The sequence below is a fragment of the Eschscholzia californica genome, unplaced genomic scaffold, assembly GCF_041429995.1.
Source record: "Eschscholzia californica isolate CP2 unplaced genomic scaffold, dmEscCali1.0.p SCAF_2, whole genome shotgun sequence".
Taxonomy (NCBI): domain Eukaryota; kingdom Viridiplantae; phylum Streptophyta; class Magnoliopsida; order Ranunculales; family Papaveraceae; genus Eschscholzia; species Eschscholzia californica.
This window is the reverse complement of record NW_028238309.1, coordinates 60,828,183-60,847,838: the sequence shown is the minus strand read 5'-3', so window position 1 is coordinate 60,847,838 and position 19,656 is coordinate 60,828,183. Positions and strand designations below refer to the sequence as shown.

Below are 19,656 nucleotides of genomic sequence, written 5' to 3'. Positions count from 1 at the left end.
AGTGGGGTCTAATCTGGACGATTCATTTTGAACGGTCCACATTAGATCGAGAGCCATTAATTTTCAAAAAAGATTCCCTTCTACATGTACTCGTCAACAAGCTTACTAGTCAACAAGTTGGGCCCAAGAGCTGGGTTACCAAGAATTTTCGATAATATTAATGATTTGATATGGTAAAGATTCAATTTCAATTCTTGGGTAAGATTCATTATTTAATCTAATTGATGACATTCCTTTTTCATTACAAAGGTATTTTTATTTGTATACTTTTTGACATTGTTAGAGTAGAAGTTAAAAAGTAGTGGGGACGATTCATTTTGAACGAGCCATTAATTTTCAAAAAAGATTTCCTTCCGCATGTACTCATCAACAAGCTTACTAGTCAACAAGTTTGGCCCAAGAGCTGGGTTACCAAGAATTTTCGATAATATTAATGATTTTATATGGTAAAGATTCAATTTCAATTGGTAAGATTCATTATTTAATCTAATTGATGGCATTCCTTTTTCATTTCAAAATCCTGGTTGAATCAAGACATTTTCAGTGTCTTGTTCTACCCAAAGGTGTTGGAAATGAGAAACTTCATCTTAAACCCATTCTTACTTTCTCTCTTCTTTTGCTTCTCATTATCATATACTACTAAAGCAACTCCAAACGATACTCTAATCACAGAGCTTCCTGGTTTTAATGGCACTTTTCCTTCTAAACATTACTCTGGGTAAATCAAAACTCTTATATACTTATTCATTTCTCTACTGATCTTTTGACCTGATTATATTTTGATTTGGTTTCTAATTTGTTTATTGAATTTGTTGGTTTTTGTTAAATGGGTATTGAAGATACATAACGATTGATGAGAAGAATCTATTATACTATTTCGTTGTTTCCGAGAGAAAGCCGCCAGAAGATCCTGTTGTTCTTTGGCTCAATGGTGGCCCTGGATGTTCTAGTTTTGATGGCTATGTTTATGAACATGGTATATACAATCTTATTGAGTTTTTTTAGGCCCACCAATGCACACCTGACACGACATCCTAGGTACCCGGCCTTGCACACTTATAGTCTATGGTCTAGGCACTCGCCTAAGCTATGTGGGACTAAGGGTCTTGTCACGCAATCATGTCAATTGTAAGTAGGATCTCCTGCACACTTATGGATCAACCACCCGTAGGATATGAGAGTTGACCTAGCTCGGATATCATGTACGGTTAGCGGTCTAACCCCGAGTAGCTTGCCAATATTGTCCTTGATGGGTTGCAACTACATAGGCATGGATTTCGTTTTTGGCTTGAGCTCTAACTAGCCCATTTTATTATATAATTTGATTCGTTTATGATCATCTTAATTAACATTTACTATTCTACTTTTTAGGTCCATTTAATTTTGAAGCATCAAAGACTAGCACAGATCTTCCCAAACTACATCTCAATCCATATAGTTGGTCCAAGGTTAACTAATACTACTATGACTCTTCTTCTTTTTTCTCTTTTCGACTACAATGGTCATTACAAAGACATTGTCATGCAAATTGTTGCGAAAGCGTTAAAGTAATTGAATACATCATTAAAACTATGATAAAATAACTAAATAACTTGATAAATTAACAATAAACTTTAAAAATAATAAACTCGATTGACAATATTCCAAGATCTAAATAACAAAGACAGACTGGACTCCCTTTTAAAGGGTTTAGATATTTCTAGATATACTTGAACTAGGAAATAAATAACTTGTAAACTCTTCATGATAACTATTAACCTAAATAGACTTCTAAAGATAAGGAAACTTCCTAAAACTTGAACTATGTAGACACTTGTCAAATAACCTCAGCTAAGCTTGCTCTTGTATGGTTGACTGGCCCATTAGGTAGATGGTCTCCGTCATACTTGTCTTCTTTCCAGAAGGTTCGCCCCAAACCTTACGTTAAGGTTGATGTTACCACATACGATGATATCAACAAGGTGATCCTTAACTTCCATTTGGCACGAACGATGTCGAAAATCGAAGAAGACAAATATGGCCTAAATCACCGAGTACAATGGAAACCAATGATGCCAAGAGTCTCTCAAAAGCAATAATAGTGAATAAAAGGCTAATAAGTTACAACACCTCCCATCATCTTGTAATAAGAAGAAGAAGACGAAAAATACCATATTTCTTCGAATAGAAAAATCACCCCTGAATATCTTCAAACCCATTATGATTAAAATCACTTTTCTTTCAATAACAAATATGAGTATCTTGCCGACCAATAAGTGAAGAATGAGACTCATTAAAAAATGGTAGAAGAAGAAAAGACGAATCACCTGGTTCCCAAATAAAAGTGTGATAGTTCTCAGAAATTTGAGATTCAAACCAAGTGATACATCATTGCAATAATTGGGTTGCAAATACACTCCAATTCCTTCATTGTATCATTAAATTCATCCACGATCAGATTTGGACCGCCACCTAGATCTCAATCAAAAGCTTTTATTGATTGATCTTTGGTTATTGGGTTTAGGTTTATTCTGAGAATAGAGGAATTTATCTTCTTTTGTTCATTGTCTGAAGAGAATTTTGCAGATGAATATTTGATATAGAAAGAAGGGACGAAGTAGAAAATAATTGATGTGGAAGAATTTTATGATTCGAAACGAGGATATCTTCTCTCGTAATCGCATATGAATCAAATAATTAGTCTTGAATTGGGTGTTTCATATCACGACTAGAGTTTTGGTGTGATGAAGGAACATTACTTCCTTTTTCTTCCTTCGCCACTGAAAGAATTTTGTTCCTTTTGTCAAGAATTTTTCATTCATTATCATCGATCACAATGATCGAAGTAACTTTAGAGAACTGTTTTCTCGAGTCAATTTTTGTTTCAACCTATGACAAATATTCATCCAAAGGAAGAAAAACATACTGAAGATACTTTTCAATGTAATCCAATCATCTATGAACTTTTTTTCCTTGATCAATGAGTCTCCATTGCATCTCGTTGAATTTTTCATAGACTCTTCTAGACAAGTGTTGCTCGAGGACAAAAATCTTATCTTCGTCGTGGACATCTTGATTTATGAACCAATCTTCCATCTATTGAATCCAAAAATTCATATGATATTGACCAATGAATAGAGGAATTTGGAAACTTCATTTATTTTGTTTTGATCTTTTCAATCAACATAGAGTTGTTGTGAATCTCGATAGGGATCCCAACCTAAACAGGGAAAAAATTCCAGCATTCAAGAAGAGATATATTCATGAAAAAAATTCATCTTTTGTTCCCAGATTCTTCAAGCTCTAAATACCAGCTTATGTAGATTGTTGCAGAAGCGTTAAAGTAATGGAATCCACCATTAAAGCAATGATAAAATAATTAAATAAACTGATAAAATAACGAATAAAATGATGAACTTGATTAATAATAAACTCAGATTTGAATAACAATGATAGACTAGACTCCTTTGATAGAGTTTTATGATTTCTAAATAAACATAAACTACGAAAGAGATAACTTTCAAATAACTAAAACTCTTAATTTCCTATTCTCACCAAATAGGAAAGAAATAAAATACCTAAACTTTTAGAAATAACTAAACACCTAAATGAGAATTCTAAAATAAAGAAACTCCTCTTTAAACATAGACTTGGACGAGTGGCCCATTAACCTTGGGTGTGAGCCCATCTAGCCGTGGATGGTCTCCATCATACTTGCCCTCAAGTAAGACTCAACAGTGCGATCCTTAATTCTCACTTCGAGCAAACGGTGCATTGGGTTCGAAGGACACCCACTTGGACTAAATCACTAGCTTCAATCCCATATTGTAAAGAATATCGCAAAATCAATTGTAGAAAAGAGACTTCCAACAAATTGCGACATCTCCCGTCATCTTTTAGTTTGACGAAGAAGACCACAAACACCACAAAATACTCTATGGAAAATCAACCTTCAATTTTTTGCATCCAATTCATCACTTTTTCAAAAACAACTTCAAATATCTTCCCACGTTCATCTTCATGAAGCTTATAAAACCAAAACTTCATCATAAATTGTCAAGTTTGGAACTACCTTAGCCGATACATCACAAAAATTCAGTTGTATAGTGGAAGTATTTTGTGTAACAACTAACAACAACCAGTATCCTATTGACTTCTTCTGTGAATGCAAACAATCGAGAAGGTGAAAACCCTTTAAGGGGCATTGTATTGAATACGTGATGGGCGTATTCTAATTGGTTCCATGAATAAAACCAAGAACTTGTAATTGGTTCATGATTATGAGGAGATAAACCAACGAAGACACAATTTGATAATGTAAATTTTCATCTTTTGTCCCAGATTCTTCAAGCTTCGATACCAGCTGATGTAGATTGTTGTGGAAGCGTTAAAATAACTAAATAAATTGATAAATAACGATAAAAACGATAAACTTTATCAATAAACTCGATTGATAATATTTCACGATCTAAATAACAAAGACATATTGGACTCCCTTTTATAGGGTTTAGTATTTCTAGATATACTTCAACTAGAAAATAAATAACTTCATGTGATAAGCACGATAAATATCGGGTTACTACAAACCTTCACTTCCATGGGATCGAACCTGGGACCCCCGCCTTGCGGAGTAGATGCACTAACAAACTGGGCTACCAGTTGTTGGCTACGACTATAACTCTTTAACTTAATGATTTATTAGTTTTGCTTAAACTTTTGACTAATTTTCCAAATTTTAGGTTTCCAACATCATCTATTTAGATTCTCCTGCTGGTGTTGGATTCTCATATTCCAAAAACCCGAAAGACTATGAAACTGGAGACAAACAAACAGCCATTGATACTCACACATTTCTCCTCAAGGTATTTTTTTTTTCACTTCTTAAGAGCAACTAAATTCCATACTAAATAGTATTACTTGTTATGGTTAATCTTATAATTTGTTTTGTGTGCACAAAGTGGTTTGAGCAATACCCGGAGTTCCAATCTAACCCGTTATACCTATCCGGGGAGTCGTTTGCGGGGATATATATACCAACTCTTGCTTCTGAAGTCGTAAAAGGTGCTAATTTCGTAACTCATTGTATGAGCTACCCGTATGCTTAAATATTAATCTATTAACAAACTTTGTTTGATATTTCTGCAGGAATAGAAAACCATATAAAGCCGGTTCTCAACTTCAAGGTCTGTGTTCTTAAAGAACATACGTTTAAAAATGTCGGACGAAAATTCACATTAATATTTGGTACAGGGGTACATGATAGGCAATGGGGTCACTGATCCTGTATTTGATGGCAATGCTCTTGTTCCCTTTACCCATGGGATGGGCCTGATCTCTGATGAACTGTTTGAGGTACAAAGAGGAATTCGGAACAACTCTTATTGAATATATATATATATATATATATTACGAGTTAAATACGAAGTTGCTGACATATCAAATTGTTTTCGTATTTAAGAATGTTACAGCTGCTTGCAACGGAAATTTTGTGACCAAGACCCCCTCGTGCTCTAACTTGATATTTGAAGTTAAAGAAGTAAGTTTATGTATCTCAAATTCCTTTTGTGTTTCTTGTTTCGATTGGCTTTATTTATATTTTCTTGATATATATTTTGGTTTATATTCAGGTAGTTTCTTCTTTAAACATATATGACATTCTTGAGCCGTGTCACCATAACCCTGAAACAGAAGAGACGGTAACGAAGAATACTAAGTTACCATCCAGCTTCAAGAATTTAGGTAAAACGGACAAACCACATCCGGTGAGGAAGAGAATGTTCGGTCGTGCTTGGCCTTATAATGCTCCTGTAACAGATGGAATCGTTCAGACATGGCCTCAAATCTCATCAAATGTTTTTGGTGTCCCATGCAGTGTAAGTTATTTGAATGACTACCCATTTCTATACTTCCATATATAGTATAATGAACTTAACCTAACCCAATAATGCATTATGTTGTTCATTTGAATTTTTGTAGGATGATTCAATTGCTACTATATGGTTGAATAGAAAGGATGTAAAGAATTCGATTCATGCTTCACAGGTGAACTTACAGATACTCGCACAAAATCATTTTATCTTGTCCTCTTAGACGAAAGAACTTCGAAGTTGTTTTTGACAAATGCTAAACGAAGCTGCATAATTGCTTCATAAAGCTATTTGCTAGACACAACCATTTAATTTTTATTAAATTGCTAAACAACACTAAAGATTGATTTATGGGTTTTATCTAGCAAATAATTTTTTGAATCTCTGATTGCTAAATATAACTATGTTTTAACTTCCCAAAATTATTTACTAGACGCAGTTTTTTCTTTTATTAAATTATCAAACAAAAATAAAATTGGTTGTATTAGTGTTATCTAATATTTAAAAAAAAAATACTTAAACGTGTTATAGGTTTTAAAAAATATACATTATTTATATGTAGTATGATTTTATGTTGTATGATTTTATGAAATATACATTATTAAAGTTTAAACTAAGCTTAAAAATATACATAGTGATTTTATGTTGTCTGATTTTATGAATATCCCATGGGATTTTTTTTTGTTGAAAACATATCCGTTAGATTTTTTTTTTGTTGAACAATATCCGTTGGACTTGATAAACCAAAATTCTAATCTATAAATACCCGTTGGACTTGATAAACCAAAATTCTAATCTATAAACACGATTTGATTTAATGAAATATACACTATTAAGGTATAAACTAAGCTTGACTAAGTCATAGTAGTTAGGGTTATAGAAGATACTTGGTGATTTTATGTATGATTTTATGAATGAATATCCGTTGGGACTCTTTTTTGTTGAAAATATACCCGTTGATGAGGAACCAAAATTTAAACTAAGCTTGACTAAGTCATAGTTATTAGGATTATAAAAGATATTATCTCTATCTCTTTGAACCCAATATTTTTTGAGAAAAAATTCGGTTATATTTGATTTTTTTTTTTTCTTTAGATTTTACCTCAAATTATAGCTTGAAATGCTCTGATTGGAATAGAATATTTTTTTCGTTATTTGTTAATATTTGGTTAACTTTTTAGTTTAATGTTCGAATAAATTTTGTTTATGAATAATTAATTATGGTAATAGAAGTTTGAATTTTGAGAAAAAATTTGATTATATTTGATTTTTTTTTCTTTTATTGTTGGAGTTAGCAATTTAAGACAAAATTCAATTAATTTTATTTAGTTATTTTGTGTAATAATTTTTTTAGAGTTGTGTATAGAATGGAAGAGAGACTCGGTTATACTTGATTTTTGGTGTTGGTGTTGGTTAGCAATTTAGGACACAATTTTAGTTAGTTTTATTTAGTTATTTTTGTCTAATAGTTGTCCTTAGCAAAACTGAAGTTACAAATAGTAGCATACAGATCTTTTCTTTTAATCGTACTTTACAATCTGAAACACTAGGAAATTACGTGGGGCCTTTGCACGTCGAATCTTATTTACAATCACGATTTGGGAAGCATGATACCGTATCACAAAAATCTTACTGCTCAGGGATATCGCGCACTTATATTTAGGTATTATACTCCTCTATCTATGAACTTCTTGACATTTTTGTTCTTGAGCTAATGAGTTTCGTGTTGTTTTCGGTATGAAAGCTAGTGAGTGTTATATTTATTTTTATTATACTCTTAAACTGCAGTGGCGATCATGATATGTGCGTGCCGTTTACGGGGAGTCGAGCATGGACTAGATCACTTGGATACAAGGTTCTGGATAAATGGAGGGCTTGGTTTTACAATGAACAAGTTGCTGGGTAAGTTAGGACATTTTCTCTTTTGTCATTCTTTTGGGTTTGAACAGTTATTCATTCGACAAAAACATTTTGTATGTTTCTGCAGTTTCATTCAAGGCTATGACAAGAACCTTACCTTTCTCACCATCAAGGTATATAGTTCAATTCAAATCCTTATTGTTTAGTTATCTGGCATAGATCATTTTTACAAAGAATCATTGTAGTGAATGTCGAAATAGAATACCTTAGCATGTCGAAATATATTATTGGTTTAATGAACATGGTCACCTACTCACCTATATGTTCATTATCTACATTTGAAGGGTTGAAACCATAAACACTAAAGCCACTACTTTTCTTGAAAATTCCATAATATATTTTAAGAACATTAAGGAGAAACATAGATTCTTAGTGAAGAAGGTACACAACGAGAATCATCGTATAGAGGTTTCTTTTGCTTAGAGTTTTACTCAGAGTCTCACTTAGAACTTGATCGGGCATCCCCAAGATATTGCCTAGAGTTTTACTCAGAGTCTCACCTAAACTTGATGTGACATCCCCAATATATATATACTTCAACCAACTACGTTTTAAAATTGGAAATAGGTGTAAGAGCGAGTGGTTCTACTATTTTCCATTTGTTAAATCCGTGCTCTTAATATTTTACATTTGTCAGGGTATGATGTTCTCATTTTATATTTGTGAGGTTATGATGTTCTATTTTGCCTCATGGTTACGCAGGGAGCTGGTCATACCGTCCCTGAATACAAGCCAAAGGAGTCATTGGCGTTTTATAGTCGTTGGTTGGAAGGAAAAGCTATATGATTCACAAAGAAAGAGAAAATAAAAGAGATGATGTTGATTTGTTAAACTAAATTCCATTATAGTTCATCTCTGGACAAATTGAAAATGAAACTCTTCTTTCACTTGTTTCATCTTATATTGCATGAATGAATTTTGCTTTGCAAGACATTCACAACAATTGACCTACCTTTATCATTGAGTTAATTCCTATTTGGCCCCTTACTTTGTGACCAGCTTCCTTTATGACCCTTTTTTTATCGTAAATTCAAATTTGGCCCCCTTTTCTTAACTCCGTCAGTTAACTTTAATGTTTAATATTTTTGTTACCAAAATTACCCCTCTTATAAGTAACCATATAAATTCAAAATTAGCCCCCTTTTAGACATGGGCTCATTCCCAAATAATTTTCAACTTAAAATTAATATAGGGCCCAAAATGAAAATATATCTTAAATTTTTTTAAAGCACCACCTCATCTTTCTCTCTCTTCCATGTCATTACATCCATCTTGCAGCCACATCATCCTCATCTTCTATGGTAAAAGTCGCTGGTCGGAAAAATTTACCGGCGACCATCAAATTAAAAAAAAACTCTTCTTTCTTTCTCATCCTCTTTTTCTCTCTCTTCTCTTCTTTTTTCTCTCTCTTCTCTCTTTCTACACTCTCTCGTCTCTCAATCTATACTCTCTCTCTCTCTCACTAAGTATACTCAATCTATACTCTCTCTCTCTCTCTTCATGGTCTGGTTTCAAAATGGTCTGATTCGAAATCAGATATCGGTCTGGTTTCATACCAGACCGAGATCTGGTTTCACATAACCAGACAGAGATCTGTAGTTTACAGATTGGTTATGATCCGTGAGATCATTCAAAATGGTCAAGTAGAAGATAAATGGTATTATTACGATACTCTGATTTATGTTGAAAATATATATATATATATATATATATTGTTCAATCTCAGACCTACATTACGATAGTTGCGTATTGTAAAGAAAATCATTCTCAAAGGAAGTGAGATGTTTGTTCTGCTATTTGATAGACATAGAAAGGTTAGGATTCAATTGGAAGATCTCAATGAAGTTCTTCTCCATTCATTGTGAAATCAACTTACCTACTATCTTGTATGTAGGTCATACTGACCAAACCACTTTATTTGTTCCTGTGTGATTATTTCCGCCGTCTTTCTCTTAATTTTCCTGCAATATGTATGGTTATAAAAGTCTGAGTGAATGTAAATGGATTTTGTGAAGATTAACTATAAATCTATAATGCTCGTACTATGTTCAAATTGTTATTATATTAATTGTTTTTGTAGCCCTGTTTCTAGTTGTTAACAGGCAATGTTCACTAAAATTTCAGTCAAGATTGCTAATAAATATCTTCGAATTTGCAGATTCAGAGGCTTGGACGATGATGCTTCCAAATGGGACACGGTCGCTTCTGGTATATCCAATGCCAAGAGATCCTAACTCAAGTTATAATGATGAGACGACGAAGGAGGTTGGAAGGTTTCCCGTGTTGGCTCCTACCATGAGTTATGCTTATAGTAATAAAGATCGAGCTTGGATGAGATCAGTTGCTAACAAATTTGTAGCTAAACTTCCATGAGTGTTCTAAAATCATGACAAGTTGATTTTGATTTTGAAAGTTAAAATGATGATAGCCGTCTAAAAACTCAGAAAATAATGTGCCTTCAATATCTCGTTTAATATCCCAAAAGTAAATCAGAAAATAATGTGCCTTCAATATCCCTTTTAATATCTCACTGATCATAACTAGTCTCTCGGTATGAAATCGGTATGAAACCAGACTTTCATGGTCTGGTTGCTCCGGCGAAGGTGAACCCTTCGCCCGAGCTATTTAGAGAGAGAGTTTAGATTGAGAAAAGAGAGAGTTTAGAAAGAGAAAAGAGAGAGTATAGAAAAAGAGAAGAGAGCGAAAAGAAGAGAAGAGAGAGAAAAAGAAGATGAGAAAGGTAGAAGAAGTCTTTTTTTTTTTTATTTGATGGTCGCCGGAAATTTTTTTCCAGCCAGCGACTTTTACTGGAGAAGAAGATGATGATGATGTGACGAGAGTGATGAGCCAGCAAAATGGATGTAATGACATGGAAGAGAGAGAGAAAGATGAGGTGGTGCTTTCAAAAAATTTAAGATGTATTTTCATTTGAGAAATGCTACACTTACAACTAAAAATCTGGAAATACAATCCAGATCCTATGTGGCAACTTTGGAAATTAAATTCCATTTAACACCACATTCTTCCTTCCTAAAATAACCTCTCTCTTATCTTGTTTCTCTCTCTAAACCTTTCTCTCTTTTTCTACTATTAACTTATAGAATTATTTCTGAAACTTCATCCCTTTCTTATCTCCTCTTCCCCTCCAATAATCCTGAACATCTTGACGATAATTGTAATTGAGCTATCAATTGGGCGGAAAGAAGAAACTATTTTAGTCGGAGAAGAACATCATAGCTCGTGCAAGATCCAATTTTTCTTTTGATTATAAAGTGTTTGAGTTATAATACTCAATTTTTTCTAATAAAACTTAACCGATTTGCCATACTCGTTAACTTCTCTGTACCCTAAAATCTCCCATTAATTAAATATCTTCTATCCCACCTTGAGTTTTATGTACCTGAAATTTATGCCTAATTCAGAAAATAAAACAGGAAAGATGAATAGGTGATCACACAAATCATACTTGGTTGGATTGTTTTCACGTTCTACAAAATAAAAGAAAGGAGAAACTTTTAGAGAGAAAAACAAGAGGAAGGAGAAGGTAGTGATAATTAACAGCAAATCAGGACAAAAAAAGAAAAAAAGAAACATTCCCAAATAACAAAGTTAGTGAGAGAAAGAAGGATCAGAGGTGAGGGTATTTCAGGAATTGAGGATCCCGTGATAAATGCTATTAAATTTCCAAGACCTGCCACGTAGGATCTGGATGTATTCTCCACATTTTTGTTGTACAAAAATGATGCTATGCCCGGCTGATTTCCCGGCCCCAATCCCGGCGCGCTGACGTAGCGCGCCAACCGGGCATAGCATCCGATCTGGAGCGAAGAAAGGAGCCAGGAAATGTGGTTTCGTATTTAGTCCCTGAAATTTATGTTTATTCAGGCACAGTCCCTATTATAAAATAGTTAGTGATGCCCTAAAATCTATCTCCCCCCTATCAGACATCAGTTGCGTTCTTCTCACTCTCTCTCTACAGCTCGTCTTCATCACTCTCTTCTTCATAGCATCCCACTTTATAAACCCTAAATATTTTCAAATGGGTAATTAATCTAAATATTTTCAAACGGGTAATTAATCGTTATGATTTTGATCGTAAGTCTCAAGCTTATCATGAAATTATTGATCTCTGGGGAAAGCCCGGTCATTTAATCACAAACTTGCATCACGAAAGTATTGATCTTTGAGGAAAGCTTTGTCGTTTGATCACCAACTCTTCTCGTCATGAAAGTATTTATCTTTGAGGAAGCTTTGTCATTTACTGTCGAATTTGACTTTTTAGATCTTGGTGAGGCGTTATATTAGTAGTGGTGGATGAACTGCTTATAATCAAATAAGAGAATATGGATGTAAAACTGAGAAGATTGCACATTACTCTGTGTTTATCATTTTACGTAAGAAACAAATATCTATCTGTTGAAGTCAAATTCGAATGGATGTTGTAATGGTAATGACATTGAAGTAGAGAAGGTGTTTGTTGAAATGAAAAAATCTCAAATTCAACCAAATGTGTGTCCTTTAACTCTTTGTACTATAGTAATCTATGTGTTATGTAAAAATGTCCAATTTTCTGAATCTATTAAGCTTGAAGAGATCACTTCGCTGTCTTTTTACTGTTATTACATTACTAAATTTTATGTAGTTTCTAAATTACAATCTAAGCAACTTGTCCTCCTAATATGTAGTCACTTTTTGCTGGAAGAATACTTTTTCTTTGTTAAGTGATTAAACATCAGATTGTATGTTTATAAAGGACTGCATTTCAACAGAAAAAAAAAATGGGTACATGCACCTTAACGCTCAATGGATACCCACTACAAATTGATCAAATCAGTTTGTCAGCTTAAAGCATCTACATAGGTATGCTATATGCTGTGATAATTTATGTGAAGTGTCTACGATTCTTTTAATACACATGGTATATCTTTGCACCTGCAAGATGATCATTCAACTTACACCAACAAAAGCTAATAAAAATTATGGAGAAATCAAATAATATCATATAGGTAGGTGTCTAACTCTGTTCATCCATCCGGAGTTGTAAAAAGAAACACAAATTATGTTTTTTCTTTTCTTTAAATAAAACAAAGAAACAAGTAACCACAAGTCACAACACAATGTTATTAGGGTGGGTTTCCCTCAACTTGAAAACACTTCCTGCGACAGAGCTCAAATGCTATCGTGTCCGACACATAAAATGTTGTCTAATCGTTGAAGGTTGTTTCAGCTCCAATAACTTCACTACCGCTCACAATTCCTGCAGCTAAATATACTTGAATAAGAATTGATGAAAGCTAACCCAAGTCTTCGATGGAGATATGGGATGAACCTAATTTAGAAAAATAAGTATCAAAATCTTTCTCTCCGCTACTCCAGAATCAGATGACGAAAAAGAACCACCTCTGTTAGATAGGACACAATTTTTTTTGCAAATTGAGGGCGTTAGGCTCTCATCGTCATTTCTCCGCAATCTTGTTTTTGTTTAAAGTTTCAAGGCTGTAGTCGTTCCGTTTAGGGTTGGTTTTGTCCGAAAATACAATTTCATCCATTGCTTCTCTATGTCTGCCTCGGCGAGTATCGAGCTTTGCTTGTGTACTTCCACGCCTCATCTTTTAGCTTAGATTTCTCGTTAATATTAAATACTTCATCCATTGCTTCTCTATGTCTGCCTCGGCGAGTATCGAGATTTGCTTGTGTACTTCCACGCCTCATCTTTTAGCTTAGATTTCTCGTTAATATTAAATACTGTATCCTGTAGAAGTAATAATTTAACGAATCGACCAAGAAAAAGAAAACATTTCCGACTCGGTAAATGCAACACTTAAACTAATAAACAGTTGCAGAAGAAGACACACTCACTTGATGTTATAATCTTTCATATGGGTCAAATGCACAATAATTACAACATAAATTTATCAATCTTGCTACACGAAAATACCATTACCATCAGGATATTCTATAAGTTTTGTTAAGTATGTATCAACTTTTTTGCAACAACTTTTGATTCAACTCGTTTGAAGAAAATGATTGTTCCTACCAAGCAATTAAAAGGATTTGTACCTATGAAGAAGAAAAATGATGAACACTCACCTCCGTTGCAAGAAAAATGGAAGCCCTAGGTGGTGATGAAGAGAGAGTGAGAGAGAGAAAGTCGAATGAAACCTTCGATCTGTTCAAACCCGAGGTGCTGTTCTCTGATGAAGAGAGGAAGCCGTGCCCTAACTGAGATGAGGAGAGAAAGTGAGTGAAACCTTTGATCTGATCAAATGCTATTGTCCAACCATAAGTGATGAAGCCGAGTGAAGATGAAACCCTGAGTGAAGAAGTTGGGTGAAGGTGAAACCCTAACTCCCTAAGTGAAGAAGAAACCCTCGAGAGGAAATGTAGAGTGAAATTTTGAGATGAAATGGGATTAATTTGATGTTTTTATGCAAAGCCCTTTATTGTAATTAAGGTAAACTTAAGGGACCAGAAATGAAACTCGCCTAGTTCCATTTCCTGTTGAAAACACGTCAGATGCTATGCCCGGTTGGACTGCCAGCTCGGCCAGCCGGGATTCAGGCCGGGATTCAGCCGGGCATAGCATCATTTTTGTTTGTCGTAAGAGTAGCATTTCTCTTTTCATTTTGGGTCCCATATTAATTATAAGTTGAAAATTATTTGGGAATGAGTCCATGTATAAAAGGGGGCCAATTTTGAATTTATATGGTTATTTATAAGAGGGGTAATTTTGGTAACAAAAATATTAAACATTAAAGTTAACAGACGGAGTTAAGAAAAGGGGGTCAAATTTGAATTTACAAAAAAAAATGGCCCATAAAAGAAAGCTGGTCACAAAGTAGGGGGTCAAATAGGAATTGACTCTTATCTATTCAACAAAACTATCATCAACCTTTAACTAAGTGATTATCACCCTGTCACATTTTAAAAATAAATATAAATATAAATATAAAATTAAAATACAATAAAGATTACCAAGACACTAATAGTAGCCAGGCTAACCACTCCAATCGAAAAATACTGAAATGACTTTTTTCTTTCTTTTTATCAGAAAGGGAAAAAATTATCGCATAATAAAACATTAATAGTAACGAATAAGTAAGATATATATCGAATAATAGTTGCCGAAGAAAGAAACCAATCACTTATTTTCGAGCCTTCTGACCTGATTGTGAGGGTTTCTCATCTTTACCAGCAACAAAACGTGGAAGTGTAAGCAATGTATTTAATCGAGTGACTCCTTCAAGAGCAGACCAATCTCCATATCCAGCAGGCTTTTCTGCAGTTTCTTCATCTGTTTCATCAGGTAATATCTCAGTATGTACAGATCCTGATTGATCCAGTATATGTGCACCTGTGTTGAGTAAAGATACTGGTGTTCGTTCTTCGGATTTGGAGGTAAATGAGTTGTTTACATTTGAGTCGAGGAAGAGGCAAACGACAGCACAGTCATCAACTTTGGAGGTTGGGTATTTCGATCTCCAAGCTCGAACTGCTGATTCGACTAGTACACGAGATGCAGATGATCGAGGAGCTCCACCTACTATGTCTACCACTTCCTTGTTTGATAAGACATCCCATACCTGCAGAACGAAAAATATATTCGAATTTGATCAGAAGACTTGTTTGAAGATTCGATTTTACCAAAGAGACAAAAATATGCATCCACACATGTTTGAATATGTAAAATGCGAATAAGACTGAGTCAGATCCCTTGTGTTGTTACCAGAGACATGTTACCGGATCAGAGAAAATATAGGGTCATTACATATGGGAAACCTTTTCAGGTTTGACAGTATCGATATCATTGTTGCATAAAAATATTGAACGAGGAAAGGGGGAGAAGAAGATTTCAGTTCTCTTACCCCATCGGTAGCCAAAATGATGAACTCGTCCTTCTCAGTGAGACGTCGATAAGAAATCTCAGGCACGGAAATCAAACCAAAATCTTTCAAACAAAAATCTCCAAAAGCTCGTGCCATTGCCAGGCCAGGGGAGTCACAGTTCGGCAACCAAATTCGGCAGACCTCAGGCTCATCCTGAAGGGCGAACACACGCCCTCTACAACGTTTGATTCTCTCTGCTTCCTCTATATTATAACGTAAAGAAAGAGTTAGGAATAAAAGAGGATATGAAAATCAACAATAACTTTCACTCTGCCCAATATATATATATAATATACAAACTCATAGAAAGAGAAGTGGTAATACTTGGAAGATTTGGCTTGAGGTCCACAGTCAATTGCACTGCCATAAGAGAGTCATCTTCGTCTCTTGTACCCAGTATGGCTCTTGAGTCTCCTATGTTTCCGAGAATAAGATCTTGACCCTAACCCATGAGAAAAAAGGAATTGACATGTGAGATAGAAAAACTAATTGAATACATCAAATCAAGGTTGTATTACAAGTTCACTGATTACCTGTTTGATCAGAGTAACTGCTGTTGTTCCGCTGCAAAAACAATTGATATTTGGGTGCATTCTCAGTTCCCTATCCATAACTTTAAACGCTTTCAGGAATGATTCCTTCAATGTCAGAAAGATCTCTGGGTGTTTGTCCTTTTCATCAAAATCCATGGATGTCCTAGATTCTTCATCAACACAGAAAGGGGTAGATTCATCCATATTGCTGTTCTCTCTGGATAGTCTGGGTGTGTCTTCGTTGCCTATATTTACTTCCCAATGGGCACTGAGCTTCAGAGGAAGAGAGTCCCTCACTCTCTTTGCAACCATATGACCCAATGGACCGTGCCCGTCAAAAACCCCACAGAAGACGGTGTCGGTTCTTGAGCCGAAATTCTGCATACAGAGACGCATTATTTGAGAGATTAAGAAATCTCCTAGATCATGTTTGACTCGCGAGAATTGGATGCTATTACACAACTGTGACGCTCAAGGATGTGAAAATCTACTCTAATTCAGTATAATGTCAATTAATTTTATTGGTAACAATTATCTCTTTGCTGATAGATAAACTTGTTTCCTTCAATATATTTTTAAACCATAAATATCTTAAAAATGCCCGATACGAGTTGTAACAGAAAACTATCTCAGTTAGCAGAAGCTTGTATGAGCTAATCCATGAAGAACAAAATGATGCACAAAAAGGAACAGTATTGAAATAAAAAGAAAGTCGATGGTAAGTAAAAAAACGATACTATCACAAAATCTGGATGAAAAGAAATTCATCAGAAAGTATTGAAGATAACATAGGCATTAATCAATGACATAAGGAAGGTAGTGTCTGAAGGAAATAATTGTGTCGATGAAAGCAGATGTCAGATGAGATCTTCCAAGTATCAGATAAACCAACAATATTACTGGTCAATTCCAGCCAGTTCATATATCTTAGAGCCTAAGCATATCTTCACTCAGGAAACGAGAAAACTCTTCCTATGATAGCCCCACATATCAAGAGTCAGAAAGACAAACACATGTGATGAAATATCAACATAAATTCCACACTCTGGCCTTCAAAAAGTAATTTCTTTGCATTTTCTAGAGGAAAAAAAAACAGGAAAGAAGTAAGGGAAAACAGAAAATGGCAAGTACTTCAGCCCATAGTATTGTTAAGTACTAGAACAAATAAAAGTCAAAAAATGATGAATCTGCAATAAATGACATGAGGACACTTGAAAGAATGGTGATTAGCAATTTGGTGTACTCAAGAAGAACCATCACTGACGCCATCGGTGAAAAGGTCAGATTATGCTGGAAGGTGTACTTGATGTTCCTGTGACCCCATGTCCTTATACGGTCAACTACTCTTCCACAAACACCACTAAGGTGCTTCATGGATGCACTGCTTAAGAATCTATTATGTTTATGACCTCCAGTGGTTACTTAAACCAATTGGCACCCCTATTTTGAAGTTCCTAAATGAAATACCAATTACGAATTTTAGTTGTAGAGATGAAATAACAAGTATCCGAGTAGTACGAAATGATAAAGAGTTAGGTTTCCCTACTTCATAAGAATATCACAACAAAGTTATTATATTCAATTGGCTAAGCAACAATAAGCAAAAGTATAAGAGAAGATAATCCTAACTTCCCAATAAATACCGGAGCTAGATCAATTACGCAAAAAAAAAATTAAATAGCTAAATGGAGGTGGGGAAGAGCATACCTCCCAGACAATCATGGCATCCTGATTGGTTCCTTTCTTTCCTTGTTGGGTAAAGAGTGAAGCAGTATTACTGGTCCCATTGAAAGCCAACCTTCCAGGAATTCTGCGTAACTGTTCCGATCTTCTTGAATCAAACGAAGAGTTCCTCCCCTGCTTTGATTTCCTGTTTTTCTTGGCCCCTGAAGGAGTAGGAGAATACGGATGTGAGCCCGTCCCGTCTGCCGACAGGCAGGACCCCATCCTGAGGGCCCTGATAATTTCAAATAAGCAATCCAGACCAGCTAAACAGTTAGAACTCCGATTTTGAACAGGCCGATCGGTCAGAAGCAGACTGAGATTCTCCGTTTCTGCCGTTCTGTCAACTGCTTATATATCCAAATATCTTAAAAAATTTTACCAAATCCTTTGATTATCCGATATCCACGGAAAAGAGAAAACCTTATGCTCTCCAATCAATTTAACAAAAACCAAAGTAATCCTCCTTTAAAATACAAAACCAAGACTAAATCGAATCCAGTTTAGTCTTTTAATCCTCAACTCAGACAGAGTTTTTAACCCCCAATTTCAAATGATTGATCACTTGGAAACAAACCAATTTTCTATTTTTTGTGTTACTATGATAATACTATCACTGCCCTAATCATTCAAATCTCTTAACACAAAATCAAACCCAATAACTAAATTCTTCAATTAAATGAACCAAAGTATGTATGTGATCAAGAAAACACGAAAACGAATAGAATCAGATCCAATGTATGAACTTTTTATCCACAGTATGAAAGACAGACAGATTCTATTGAACAACTAAACCGAAGAAATTCGAAAAAGTAAACACTTTTAATCAATATAACCTATATTTAAAAAAGGCAAGTGGTTGAAGAAACCCTTTTTGATCATAGCTAAATTGGAAAGTTTTCTTTAACCTGATTAAATAAATAAATAATAAAAGAAAAAGCTAAATTGAAAGGCTTACAATCCTTGCTTCCTTTTCTCAAACCTAATTCAGGTCATCTCTACAAAGAATAATCCCAAAACCAGTTATTCAATCCAAAATCTGAATTCCTAGCAACGAAAAAAACACTTCGAATAAATCAATCAATCGAGATCTCAAATTGTATTCCTCAATCATCCAGCTTCAAATTTCGATCAGATAATGCAGATTATATAGAGGATTTAAAGTTTTCAACCTCATAAAGAAACAATTTAGAGAGAGAGAGAAAATCAGAAGAAAGAAGAAATTAACGTGATCATTTCTAGGTTTTGTCGAAGAATCCTGACTCGATCTATTGAAGATTTCATTTCCATTTTCATGGCTTTTGTTTCTCTTTTCCTTTCTTTCTATTTCGATTTTCTTTCGTTTTTATATATTTTTTTTTTTTACATTTTACCTTTTTCTTTTATATTTTCTGTTATCCACAAAAATTATAATTCACAATATAAAATATATAAATGATTACGTGGACGTAGTGGTCTGGAGCTTCACCATAGAACTTCCCTGTTTGCTCAAGATGTTATGAAGTTCATTTGTAGTTTTGGGTTGTGGAATTTGAAAGGCCTAAAACTTTTGGAAAATGTTATTTTACCCGACAAAAAGTAGTTCGAAGGCTTTTGAGATCAAACATTCGAGTTATTTTTTGTCGAATCAGGTAGGACTATTGCAGTTTTTTTAAAACTCGTGTTCGAAAATATTGAACAAAGTTTAATTGAAATTTGACGTGAATTTTAAAATTTAATTGCAAATATAATTAAGAGAGAACTCAGAGA

General features: G+C 34.4%; 2 protein-coding genes and 1 long non-coding RNA gene across 3 annotated transcripts; 1 reads left to right on the top strand and 2 right to left on the bottom strand.

Annotated features, from left to right (window-relative positions):
• Nucleotides 1-546: 546 nt before the first annotated feature.
• On the top strand, nucleotides 547-8,709 carry LOC147559865 (serine carboxypeptidase-like 20). Its single transcript, XM_086661830.1, has 14 exons — nucleotides 547-718; nucleotides 840-976; nucleotides 1,372-1,448; nucleotides 4,719-4,841; nucleotides 4,938-5,040; nucleotides 5,125-5,162; nucleotides 5,230-5,331; nucleotides 5,438-5,515; nucleotides 5,607-5,852; nucleotides 5,956-6,021; nucleotides 7,397-7,509; nucleotides 7,635-7,748; nucleotides 7,834-7,879; nucleotides 8,469-8,709. The coding sequence occupies exons 1-14, from the start codon at nucleotides 573-575 to the stop codon at nucleotides 8,550-8,552; spliced, it is 1,473 nt and encodes a 490-aa protein (XP_086517956.1). The 5' UTR covers nucleotides 547-572; the 3' UTR covers nucleotides 8,553-8,709.
• A 4,532-nt stretch (nucleotides 8,710-13,241) lies between these two features.
• On the bottom strand, nucleotides 13,242-14,119 carry LOC147559864 (uncharacterized). Its single transcript, XR_015234679.1, has 2 exons — nucleotides 13,857-14,119; nucleotides 13,242-13,518 (listed from the first exon to the last, which is right to left on the bottom strand). It is a non-coding gene; the product is annotated as an uncharacterized LOC147559864 (long non-coding RNA).
• A 665-nt stretch (nucleotides 14,120-14,784) lies between these two features.
• Nucleotides 14,785-19,311, bottom strand: LOC147559863 (putative protein phosphatase 2C 33). Its single transcript, XM_086661833.1, has 5 exons — nucleotides 17,893-19,311; nucleotides 16,186-16,563; nucleotides 15,977-16,094; nucleotides 15,632-15,855; nucleotides 14,785-15,349 (listed from the first exon to the last, which is right to left on the bottom strand). Exons 1-5 carry the CDS (start codon nucleotides 18,130-18,132, stop codon nucleotides 14,912-14,914), a joined length of 1,398 nt encoding a protein of 465 aa, XP_086517959.1. The 5' UTR covers nucleotides 18,133-19,311; the 3' UTR covers nucleotides 14,785-14,911.
• Nucleotides 19,312-19,656: the final 345 nt, after the last annotated feature.

What these genes read in the sequence shown, in the direction of transcription:
- LOC147559865 (XM_086661830.1), top strand. Translation starts at nt 573, where the DNA reads ATGAGAAACTTCATCTTAAACCCATTCTTACTTTCTCTCTTCTTTTGC. An exon ending in AGCCGGTTCTCAACTTCAAG is followed by an intron (nt 5,163 to 5,229) that starts GTCTGTGTTCTT and finishes TATTTGGTACAG; the next exon opens with GGGTACATGATAGGCAATGG. An exon ending in TGATATTTGAAGTTAAAGAA is followed by an intron (nt 5,516 to 5,606) that starts GTAAGTTTATGT and finishes GTTTATATTCAG; the next exon opens with GTAGTTTCTTCTTTAAACAT.
- LOC147559863 (XM_086661833.1), bottom strand. Translation starts at nt 18,132, where the DNA reads ATGGGGTCCTGCCTGTCGGCAGACGGGACGGGCTCACATCCGTATTCT. An exon ending in CAGTTACTCTGATCAAACAG is followed by an intron (nt 16,095 to 16,185) that starts GTAATCAGTGAA and finishes CTCATGGGTTAG; the next exon opens with GGTCAAGATCTTATTCTCGG. An exon ending in TCATTTTGGCTACCGATGGG is followed by an intron (nt 15,350 to 15,631) that starts GTAAGAGAACTG and finishes TTCGTTCTGCAG; the next exon opens with GTATGGGATGTCTTATCAAA.